Genomic DNA, 12,866 nt, shown 5'->3' with positions numbered 1-12,866 from the left:
GACCCCTGGAGAACAGCTGTATAGACAGAAATATTAACTAGAGGCTTGACATTTTAAATCATTATAAAGGGCACTGCCATTTCATCCTTCAGCAATATTTCTGAACCCCTACAAATTATATCCAGTGTTGAGGAAGCTATTCTCTTTGTTAAGCAACAAAATGTTCATAATTTAAGTATCTATATGATATATAAACTAAATATGATATTCTAGGTCTATCAGAAGTATAATTAATTTTTTTCACAAAAAACACTGAAAGTCTCAGTTTATTTAAAAAAAAAATTAAAAAAAAAAATATATATATATATATATATATATATATATATATATATATATATATATATATTGTTTTACTAAATATTATCATCTTATTTTATATTGTTACAGCACAGAACATGTTGGATTATGTCATCAGTAAGCTTAGCTGTACTGCCACGCCAAACTGCTACGCATTTTCCATCACTTGAAAAGCCAACCTGGTCTCATAAAAATCACATATCTATACCTACATTTTTGCAAAATTATTTTTCATGGATCGTTGTACGTATTGCGGAAGTTTCCTAGTGAAATAAAACACTTGAGGTACTAAACAACAATGACTTTTATTCCCTTTTACATAAATCTCCAGAAAAATTAATATTAACACTTACTTTTCACCCTGTTCCACACGCAGTACTATCTTTTGACAGAAATATTTTTACTATAGTGCATCACTTTTTAATGTTTACATTACAAAAAAGAAAAAGAATAAAAAGAAAAACTACATTTACAAGCTTGTTTCAGGACAAACAACTTTCGATATGTGACTCGAAAATGTGACGTGATTGCTTCAGCATTTGCGTTTAGGTTTAAGGTGGGGGTAGGTTATGTTGATTTAAAACTCAATAGAGCATTAACCTTATAAACCTCATCTGTTTGGGAGAAAATCAGACTCGCTTTTAGTGTTACACGGTGGACAGTTCACCTCGGAACTGCCGTGATATGAGTAATGAACCACGTAATATTTCCATATCATGAGATCAGACTGAGAAAGCTACTCTGCTTTGAAAACAGCTAAGCTTCTATCACACTACTTAATTATTTTTTAAGTTAGTAGCGCCACTATTTTAGTTCCCCAACACTGGTTTTCTCAAAGTTAACACAACCCTGGGAAACACTCACATTTACATTCCCCAGTATGCCTTGTGAAAAGACAGCTCTGTAAATCAACATTTGAATGATGGCACCTGTTTGCAAGCAAATAAAGGTGAAATGGAATTTGTACTGTCTGCTGTATTGCTCTATTTCCAGCACTCAGCCGGGCTGAATTGTTTTGTCCTGAATAAAACATGAACAGTGTGCATTTTGCTAGGATAAATCCAGGCTAGCTTACCTATACAATTCGGGATGGTGTCATTCCACTGTGCCAGTGCGTTGGGGACCACATGGCACTTGATAGCTTTGGATCCCTGGAGGAGGTATCCTGGGTTGCACTCGAAACGAACAATGGAGCCAGCTGAGAATTCTGACCCAATCCGCCTGCCGTATCTAGGCTCTGGGATGGAGCTACACTGGGTATCACTGGTGCGTGGAACAGCTAGTGGAGAGGAAACAGATTTTTAATCGAAATGGGGCAGATGTGCCATATGGCAGCTAAAAAATACACGCAATAGCTTTTCCAAAACCTACTGAACAGCTTTGCTGTCTACTGCCCAGGCAGCTGCCTTCTAAGGCAGCATTCTAACTATCATTGCACCATACAAGTGACCAATTTGGAACAATACTGTGTGTTGTGCAAATAACGCTCCTCACGTGAAGCACATGGGTGACTCGACTCAACTGATTTCAATAGAGTTCTGCGTTAGCATGTTGCTAAGCTAACAACAGATACTCTAATAAGCCTAAAAACACACAGAATACACACACATATAAAGTAAAACAGATTCATTTGAACTTTTTTCATTGATACTTTTCAGTATTGAATGAATTGCAAGTATTATAATGAATAGGCTATTTATTTTGCTTTGTCCGCCATCTTGGATGTTTTCAATTAGCTAATCACAATGCATATATCCTTCTCTGTGAAGGATCCATGAGTTGCTGCCTTAGAATTTGGCCAAAAAAGGTATCTTGAAACAGTGTTTCGCAAATTGGTGAATCACAACCCAAAAATGGCATCATAGGGAGTGGGGGGTGGAATGCAAAATACAATACAAAATGCTAATAATAAAAAGTAACTAACCATATAATCGTGAAAAGTAAGGATAGCAAACAAATTGGCTTATTAACTTTTAAAAGTTGGGGTAAAATGCTGCCCATTTCTTTTGTCTTACTGACATTGAAGGCTGTGCATCCAATCAGTGAATGTTAGGCTGGTAAATCACACTTCTGCTGTTGTGTTGATGCATTTACAAAACTTTAAAATCATCAGTCGTGTTTATATCATGTTTATAACTTTTAATATTTTTGTGCCTATACAGTTTTGGTAATGTTAATAAACTTAAATATTTGATTTGAAATGTGCACTCATTTTTTGTTTATGCTGCGCTGGGCAATATAGCAGTCGTACTGACACCAAGTGGTGTGGATGCAGCATCATGTTAAAGCAATCACTTTTTTCTTCTAATAACCGACGCTATTATTAATGCACTATTTGCAGTCAGTCATTATGAATTTATTCCGTGAGCAGAAGTGTACAATAAAACGGGGGTTTCCAAGATAAAATAAGCAGTATTCAGCTAGTCATGTTATCTCTAAAATGGCGGCCCCCATGTGGCAGCAAAGCTTCATATAAAACTGTAATTAATTTATTTAGAGGTATAACATTTTTAATGCCAAAAAAAAAAAAAAAAGAAAAAAAAAAGTAAGTGCAGCTTTAAAGATATTGTTGCTGACATTTTGTACAATAAACTATTTTGATGCTGTTGGGTCACCACCTGATGTCCAAATCTGGGTCATGAACAAGGCTGGGTGATATGTTTAATATATTTACAATATATTTGCAATAATTACACTGGTTATATAAAATTAAGCAATATTTTTCATATTGGGATGATTTTATTTAGCCATTATGTTTCCTTAAATGCACATCATAACACTAATTTCATGGATCTTCTTTGTAGGGCTGCACAAAATAATCCAAATAAAATCAAAATTGTGATTTAGCTTAGTGCAATTATTAAAGCGCAAAAGGCTGCAAAAGTCCATGTCTACTTCAAAGTGTATGGGTCTACTACACTCAGAGCATGCATGGAACTCATCATAAAGTGTTTTCAAGCAGTCTCAGAAAGCAAAGCAGGTTCCCTTTTTTTTCTTTTTCTTTTTTTTTACATTGGAACAATTCTAAACTGTAATTTTTAACCAGTACAAGTTATTATACAAATTCACAAAAGTGATACAGTATTACAGAAATGGAGGCGATGAAAGTGCTGAAAGTGAAACCAGATTTGTTATGAGGAACATTGTAAAATTAAAAATAAAAATGATAAAATAAAATAACCTGTCATATAGCCCTACACACTAGTTAACACAAGTTATTTCATTTTCCCACCAAAATAAATGCTCCAGGTAAAACTGAAATAAATATGACATAAATATAGTACTATTGTATAAAACAATTCTAATCTTTAAAACAATAACAATTAAGTATTATTTTAATATAATATTCTACTTGACTGGGTTCAAGTGAGGGAAGTTGTCATTTTTACACACCCTGTTTATTGTTATATATATATATATATATATATATTTTTTTTTTTTTTTTTTTTTTACACGCATCACCCATCCTTAGTCATGAAGTAAAACCAGTTGAAAACAACTGTCTTAAAAAGCATAATCATGCTGCCTACCTTTTGGAACAGACTTGGCTTTGGGAGCTCATCTAATGCTTTAAAATAGTGCCTACGTTGGCAGCTCACTAGGTTTAGAAACAAAGCCAATGCTCCATATTTATAAACCTATTGTTTGCCTACAGGTGCAGCAGTGTAGATTATGACAATTTCAGCCATCTTTTTATGGAGAATTCATGTATATATTTATATCACACGTATTGCATGCACATTTCCATGATCCTAGAACTTTGCTGGTTTTGCAGTTTTGGCTTGTGAACATTGTGGCAACTTTGGTTCTGCTCGTGTCCGTGCTTCAACTTTCATATGACGGCTGTGGATGTATAGGACGAGGCTGGTGGGACAATCCACCATCACCTATATGCCTCCATGAGCCAAATGAACTGTCCTAACCATCAAAGAGCATTTCTCACACCTGCCGCTTTCTCTGCACCCACTGATGTGCACTATGAAACGGTAAAGAGAGATATAAAGAGACATACTGTAGCAAGCCTGCCGTGCTCTGCGCTGGGTGTGTGAACCTGCTGAAATGTGGCAATGCAAAATTCGTATTGTATCTTTTTATAAGGCCGCTGATAAAAGGAAGTTTAAAATGCATAATTCATACACTAACTTTATTACATCTTTTAAACCAGAAAAGTCAGGAACGAGTCATTTAAATGAACAGTTCACGTAAAAATGAAAATGCACTCATTATTTACTCACCCTCATGTCATTCCAACCCTGTATGCTGTTATTTTTTCAGTGGAACAAGTAAGTAGAAACTTTAGGCAGCTTGTTTCTATGCATTTTACTAGATTATCAGTGAAAACATTACCTTAAATTTGGGTATGTTTGACAGTCAAAGTTAACATTTGGCTTCAGAAGACTTGAAATTTATAGCACGCAAAACGTATCTTCTGGTCCTTTTTTATTTTTATTTTTTATTTTTTTTATTTTTTTGTCTCATTTGGAGCTTTTTAAAGATCAATGAAAAATGACCACTGTGTGCCAGAGAAATAACAGCATGCAGATTTGGAATGAAATGCGGCTGACTGAATAATGAAAGAATTTTCATTTTATGTTCTGAACTATTCCTTTAAATGGCACAGAAATCGAACTAAGGTAGTGCCACTGTGATGAGTATAAAAACTCTTGGGGAGGCAACCCTCAGAAAACCCATAAGAACAGCTTAGAAATCATTCTCCCATTCGGCTTTACTTAGAGCTATATGCATTACAAATTATATCAAATTCGAGTCCCTTCCTCATTTTACTCTATTGTGTATTGGTTATGACATTGTGATTGCGGCTGTTAAGTTCTCAGTGTGAAATATAAAGGCTATTTCCCACAGTAAGCGGGCTCAGGCATACTGATCAGCACACCGGCCTCTACACTTCAAAGTTGTGATTTTACTGTGAATCCTATAGGAGTGTTTCTTCAACTATCCCAGGGGTTGACTTTAATTAAAACTAAAAGATTTCAAACTTTTTTTTTCTTTTTTTTTATTCTTTCTGTTATATGAAGGTCACATTAAAACTGGTAAACTTTCTACCAGGCCTTCATTATTTATTTTTGCTGCTTTTCAAATGCTGTTTTATGACTTTATTGTTTTACCCTTGTGACAGACTTTCAATCTTAACATATGAAAAGCATTAATTAATTAACTGCAATCACAAATAATGCAATAATTAGTTAATTATCAACATTATTATTATTATTACTATTCATACAGCCGCAAGCGGCAATTATTAGGGTCCAAGCAGTTTGGAAAATTGGAGAAAATGACCAAAATTGCCATATTTGGAAGAACGGTCCTAAATGTTGCATAAGCACAAAATCGTCAGTGAAATGTGTATTTATGTAATTTCCCATGCACACATCGAGATTTATACAAAAATAAACCTGCCGTAAATATGTGCACACTGTCTGCACACTTGACTGTGCTTATGCAATCTTTTACTTGTGTGTGAGAACTGGCAGCTCTAACTGTCCAAGTAATGTACTCAACAGTCTGATTATACCTCTTATTTTCATATAATAACCCACATTTACAATATAAAAGTAAGGAGTTAAGCACTTGAATCAGAAGTAATGTTATGCAGCTGAAATTAGGCTATATTAATTTTACGTAAATAATTGAAAATGCATTAAAACAAGCTGTAAAAATAAAATATTGTTAATGGATGCGCTACTTTCGGAAGACTTTCCCGTTGCATCATACTGAGGGGTGCTTTTAATGACAGCAAGGATTTCTTGACATGTGATACTTTCAATCCCCAAAATTGTGTTCTATTTCAGAAATCATGTTTTGAAGTAAAAGACAGCATTTAATAAAGATGATCTGTAATGAGCACTTGACTCCGAATGATATGGCATTGCCTGGAAATAAATGCATTCAGAAGTCAAATGGATCATTGCAAAGACTGGTGGTCAGCTTGATTGATTTTGTACAGCACACAGGTACAGCACTGGACAACACTGGAATAAAATGTCCTGCCTGCCCCATTTACCGGTAATCCCGATGTGAAACACAATAACAACCCCATTTGTGGTACTGAAAAAACCTTATTAAAAATACCATACAAAACAAAAGATATCTGGACAAACTGACAGCTAGAATGCCAAGGATCTGCAAAGCTGTCATTGCTGCACACGGAGGATTTTTTGATGAGAATTCTTTGAAGTAGTTTAATAGTAATTTTTCACATTATTAATGTCCTGACTATACATTGTGATCAGTTGAATGCCACTTTGGTGAATAAAAGTACCAATCTCTTTCCATAAGAGCAAAATCTGTACATTATTCAAACTTTTGGCCACCAGTGTGTGTGTATATATATATAATATATATATATATATATATATATATATATATATATATATATATATATATATATATATATATGTATATATTGTATATACACACAATTTCAGTATTAAATGAACTCCACATTTTTTACATGAAGCCCCAGATCTGTTAGGGTCGACGTAATTTCATTGCTAAATAGGCTACTCTAGCTGCTTTGTATTTTGCACTTTTTGGAGTTTTCAGAAAAAAATTATAATATATAAATAAATAAATACTTCTTCGAATTCCTCCTAAACCTTTGGTCCGCTTCACACAAAACGTTGTATGTATCATCTAGAGACCCTCATGACAATTATCATATATATATATATGTGTGTGTGTGTGTGTGTGTGTGTGTGTGTGTGTGTGTGTGTAAAGATACAGTATAAGCCAATGAATATTTTGGATGTAGCCCAATTCACTTATCAATCAATATATTCTGAACAATGTGATGATTTATATTTTATTTATTTATTTATTTACTTATTGTGCTTGGAAGCCTAATAATCTAAAACAAAGATAAACATAAATAATTTAAATATTTCATGTGTGTAAATGATTTGTCAGTCTTTACAAAAATTACGACTGATGTGTGAATAAAACATTGTGAAGTATAATTTGGGTAAATAATCACTTGTGAACAGAATATTTTTATTGGGTGTCATTTCCAATCAACCTGTGCTTTTGTCAAATTATGAAAGAAGTGTGAAAACATTATTTATTTTTGTGTTTTTTGGTAAACATAAAATACTAGCTCTGCAACTGACCCTTAAGTGTTTCTGACCAATCCTGTCTTAGCATCTGTTGCCCTGCCGCCATTACTCTGACAAGCATTTGCCTTTTTACAGTGAGAGCCTATGGGAGTAATGTGTGTCTGAGCAGTTTTAAGTGTGATTTTATTGAAATGATCCAAACAATTTAAAAAAACATTGTTGCTGGGTCACTTGTAATAGTGATACGAGGTATCTAGAGAGGATACATGCAGTGTTTTTTCCTTCTTTTTAAAAGAATCATTAATTAAATATTGAGAAGAGCATGCTATGGATTAGAGTGTAATTCCTCATTCCCAAATGAGCATGTATAACATCAGTGAGGACACCTACATTTCCTCCAAGGTAAATTAAAGCTAACAACCTAACATTAATTCATTTACGTATTGATTCAGGTCTTAGTAAAGGTGATAGCAAATAAAGACTTCACAGCATCAAAATGAGTGTGTTATAAGACGTTATAAGCTATTATTTTCACTTACATTAATGTTATGAGGTTTGTAATCACTATCAAGTGATGCTATTCTATTTTTATGTGACTGTAATGATCATTTGCCTCAATTCTAATTCACATTCTGCACAGTTTTCAATCAAATTACTGTGTAATTTAACAAAAAACGTCAGATAGATATGCTTTACAATGTCACTCTTCATTTCAGCCCACGTAAAAAATATTATCCATTCTGTTTATGAGAATATTTTGTCAAATACCATGCCATTCATGGCAATCTCCCATTCATTCCGATGGGGAGTTCTGCAGAGCTTGTCAGAGCACGCAATGGTAGCCAAAGTGGGCAGAGCTTAGCGAAGGGTCAATTAGCCATAACAAGAAAAAGGAGTCTGCCATTTTATTCCAACAATATTTAAAATGACATTTCCACCACTGTGAAGGGAGTTTGTGTTTTTTCTCAGGGCCAAAAGTTCCCATAGTTGAAGAAATTTCTATAAACACCAGAGCCGATGTATTTAACAGAGACACACCAAAGGTTAACTGAGAAAGCACTCAATGTTTCGGATTTGAAGATTAAAAACAAAGTCTTGGCTCTGAACGGTGACCTGTCATTGATTGAAAGTTGAGTATGCGCTTACCTTGGTAAGCAAAATGGAAACCTTTGGCGGACGGGCTGCTTTTCGCGCTGAACCTCAGCATGATTTGGTTGGAGGTGGCCAAGGGCAAGGTTTCCCCTGCAATAAGACACAGACGTTAAAGTCTTGCAGTTTCTCGTGAGCTGCTTGTGAAAGCAAATGTGCTGTAACAAACTATAGTCTTAAGGTAGTGTACATGACGAATGGCTTAATAACTCAATCAGCCTCCAGGGCAGGGAAGGAGAGGAAGTCAGCAACAATGGGACTAAAACTGATGGATACCGAATTAAATGCTGTAGCTGCCTTTGGAATGTTTGTAGATGCAGAGGATTAATAAAAAAAACCAACAACTGACTTGCCCTTGAGCAAAACTTTCAGCATAAGTTCCCAAAAAGGCAGCGTTCATACTGCAGCTAAATACGAGTGGACGAGCAGTGTTCCGAGAAAGCTCATGTTTCGTATATTTAGTATGGGACGCTTCACTATTTATAGCACTCTGCTTCTCTGAGTATGTAGCTTTCCAAATAGTGGTGGGGATTTTGAATCACCTTTCAATTTGATTTTCGTTCAATTACTATTACTGGAGATTACGTATTCACACCAGTAGGTGGCGACAAACGGAAAATGGCCTTTCATTGACTCAACATATTCATCAAACAGATTGTTCACAACCAAAACAATGTGAGGAAATGAGAATGATTCGTTCAAAAACACTGATTCATTCACAAAACACCACACAACACATCAAAGTATTGAGGGCAGTGCAGGGAGAGGAGTTGTGCTTGATGCTTTGGCTTCTTTTGGAACTTCTTTACTATTTTGAAGTCATTCAGTATGTGGAAAACAAAACAATGGTGCTGACACAGATGGCAACTAAAACACTGGAGTTGAGCTTGCAGTCTTAAGCACTCTAAGAATGAATTGAGTGGCCTGTCAGGATTTCTGGCCCACCGCTCACAAAGCTGAGATAGAAATTATATGGATTTACAGCACTTCCATTGGGAATATAGTGTTGCACAGCAGACCATAAAGATATACAATATATAAATGCCATACAAACAGTTTGTGTTCAATGACCGCCATCAATCCTGCAAAGACTGTGGAATTAGCTGTGATTTTCTTTTTCAGGGCTCTTTATTACCTTTCACCCGATAATACTGACAATAATTCAAAGGGACGCTGCAAGGATAACATTTTCTGTTTTATATGGAAACAAGAAGCTGGAACCAATGGGTGAGAACAACATAGTTAACTTACTTAAGCCACATTTTAAAAAGTATTAATGTCTTTGCATTATATTCAAGAAAAAAAAAAAAATCTTTTTACAGAAGTTTGTTAGGTTTGAAACTATAGTTATAAAACAACAGATACTGTTCAAAATGAAGACAACAAAAGGTATATGGATACATTCTGCTTGTCAAACATTAGTGGAACATCTTCATTGTACAGTTTACGTTTAGTCAAAAAAATACTGAATGCAAAAGGTGTCTTTAAAGTTTGCCCAAGGTTGACTGGGCGCTTGCTGACTGTTCGTGAGTACAGCAGAAAAGGGAAACCATAAAAGACAAATACAAAACTATTAGCAAACATTTCCCTCTCAGACTGGAGCCATTAAACCTCACTTGAGGCCTCGTTCGCTGCTCAATTGTCTACACTTCATTGTCTCTTACACTGATTTAAAAAAAACATTCCTATTTGTTTTGTTAAAGGGTTCTGTGCTTTCGATGCAAACTCAAAGCAGGAAAACGAGGGGAAATGTAAAACTATTACTTACCGGAATGAGAGCCAGCCAGGGAGCTTAGCAGCCTGGAATTCTGATTGGGGCCATCAAACAGCTCAACGGAGTCGTTCATGGCTGTCTGGAAATAGGCAAATTGCCCAAACACCACTGAGGAGACAAAATGAGACGCATTGACCAAACAAAGCCCAATGAGTTTAAAGAATAAATGACACATACAATTCCCATAGACATGCTTGCTTCAGGTTAAAGGGTTAATAAGTGTTAATAGCATGCATTCTACATGCAAGTAGCCTATGTATTACCTTGCCACATTGGCCCATAGATAAAGTGGCATATTGGATTAAATTCATTATGAGAAGATTGTAATTACAGAAATCATGGCGTGAAATTATGTCAACTGGGCATACTGTAAAACCCATATATCTGAACGTTATTTACAGTACTGTGACAGCACTATACAAATAACATTAGACGTTGAACATGGCTTATGTCACAGTTATGTGTCTGTTACAATCAGAGATGATAATGGAAAAGCCGGAGTGTCTTTTGTAGGGTTGGAAATTGTGCGTCTCGAAGTGAACACACTTATTTTCAGGTATCCATGTACCAGAACCCATGTCTTAATTTTTGATTTCCATGAGACCACATCCCACATCTCGGAGTATAACTATACCCCCACCCACCCCCCAAGGGGCAAGGGGTGGCATCAAGACTGTGAGGTATTAACACCCATGCATATTTATTTATGTATTTATTATGGATTAAAATGTCAAGCTTCACTGCAACAAGTACTAGTTCATTTATCAAAGTCACTATCAAATTGCAAATGTCCATGAATTTGCGATACAATTACATTTCCACAGAGAACCTCTAGTAACCATTTTGCTACTGATTTGCAAACATTAAAAAGAATGCATTTTGTTAATGGAATTACATATTTTTACATATTTTTTATTTCTTTTTAAATAACAAAACATCTATCTCCAGAGCACCAATACATTCTCTATTAAACACATCAACACATTCTAAATGTTCCTTAGCTTGACATATAGGACTGGCAATCTAAAGTCAATGAATAGATCATACTTTCTAGGCATCATTCGGGTAGCAACTGGGAAAGGCACAATCACAGGGCGAAAAGACAAGCAAACTACAGCGCTTAATAATGACAGGTTATGTAAAGCAGGGTTGTAAGAGACTCTTTTAAATTGAAGGCCAGATTGGACTAAACGTCATCTTATGCAAGCCGAATTGTTTTATTTTGTTAAGTGTACCCATGGATGGAGAGTGCATGCACATAACATGTTATTCTACAGCTAATAAAGTCCTGTAGACCTATCACCTTTGTAACAGCTGCAGTGAGCCATTTGAAAGTGAACATTAACACAAAGTTAGGCCTGAACAGAAAATAAATCGTACAGAAAATATTACTTTAAGGGGGCAGTGTGAAGTGGCGAAATTCATGAATAATAAATATTTTATGCACAGTAAAGATTATTTTCAATTGCATGTTTTCAATTGCATAGTAGGGATGGGACAATATATTGAATTTCAATATATTGTGAACCAAAAAAATTAATAAATGGCAAACCATATCGAGGCAAAATTTGAAACATTGTTTTCTGTCCATGTGATCATAAATTAAATGACCCATCAAACATCATAATCTCTCAATCGCTTAATTTTACCCCCACTGCGCTTTTTTTTTTTTTTTACACTGTTTACAGGGTTCGCGCAAGGTCCTTGAAGTGCTTAAAATGCTTGAATTTAGCTTTTAGAAATTTAAGTACTGGAATACCTGGGAAATTGCCTTGTTTTGATGAAAAGTGCTTGAGATTAAAATGGAACATTTTGGCCATGTAATGTGTCCAAAGGTGAAATCCCGCAAAGCACTCTGATTGAATAATATGTCTTTTAAAATCCTTTCTGTTCTTTACACTCAGTTAAAAAAGTAAAAAGAAATGTTAATTTTGATCACAAATAGCAAGACTGCGCTAAAAAAAAATTGACTTCTCTCTCGTTTATGAATGAACAGAAACACCTGTGCGAATCTGATGCGAGTTAAACTCTTAAAGTGACAGTACCATTTTAGCACTTGTTATACAAATGAATGTAAACGTAATGTTATTACTTGTAAATTGTAAACATTATTTATAACACTGACAGCTCATATCATTATTATATATACCATTTCAAGAAATAATAATAAGTAATTATTAAAAAAAATGTTAAAATGTGATTATAATAATCAAAACAAACTAATTATTTAAAAAAATTAAATATACACTTTCACATACTTTTTCGGGACAGGTTCTGTTCTGTTCTATTGCTTGTTCTGCACCTGACCAGCCTGAATGTAGCCCACTATTTTGGAAGGCTTATTTGTTATAAGCTTAGAAAAAGTTAGAAAAAAGTTAAGAAACCTTTCTTATAGTGAAAGGTATATGAGAAACTCTATTAATAAATCTAGTAAGATTTATATTGTGTATTAAATAACTTTATTTTGATTTATTTTAGAACTTAATTTTCTGCCATACTTTGTCATTTAAGTGTTATCATATCAAATTGAGATAATATCGAATCGTGAACCTCATATCGTATATCGAACTGAA

General features: G+C 34.7%; 1 protein-coding gene across 1 annotated transcript in view; it reads right to left on the bottom strand.

The window, feature by feature from the left end:
- The window catches only part of LOC127414313 (CUB and sushi domain-containing protein 1-like), a 520,597-nt gene that overhangs the window by 130,912 nt on the left and 376,819 nt on the right, over positions 1 to 12,866 (bottom strand). Inside the window, exons 32-34 of the mRNA XM_051652256.1 lie at positions 10,288 to 10,401; positions 8,517 to 8,612; positions 1,373 to 1,576 (exon numbers count right to left, since the gene is read on the bottom strand). Coding sequence (XP_051508216.1) covers positions 1,373 to 1,576; positions 8,517 to 8,612; positions 10,288 to 10,401 — 414 coding nt within the window. The remainder of the gene's footprint in view (positions 1 to 1,372; positions 1,577 to 8,516; positions 8,613 to 10,287; positions 10,402 to 12,866) is intronic.

Source organism: Myxocyprinus asiaticus, chromosome 23, assembly GCF_019703515.2.
Source record: "Myxocyprinus asiaticus isolate MX2 ecotype Aquarium Trade chromosome 23, UBuf_Myxa_2, whole genome shotgun sequence".
Lineage (NCBI taxonomy): Eukaryota > Metazoa > Chordata > Actinopteri > Cypriniformes > Catostomidae > Myxocyprinus > Myxocyprinus asiaticus.
Note: the sequence above shows the minus strand (reverse complement) of the source record. Positions and strands in the feature narration are given on the sequence as shown.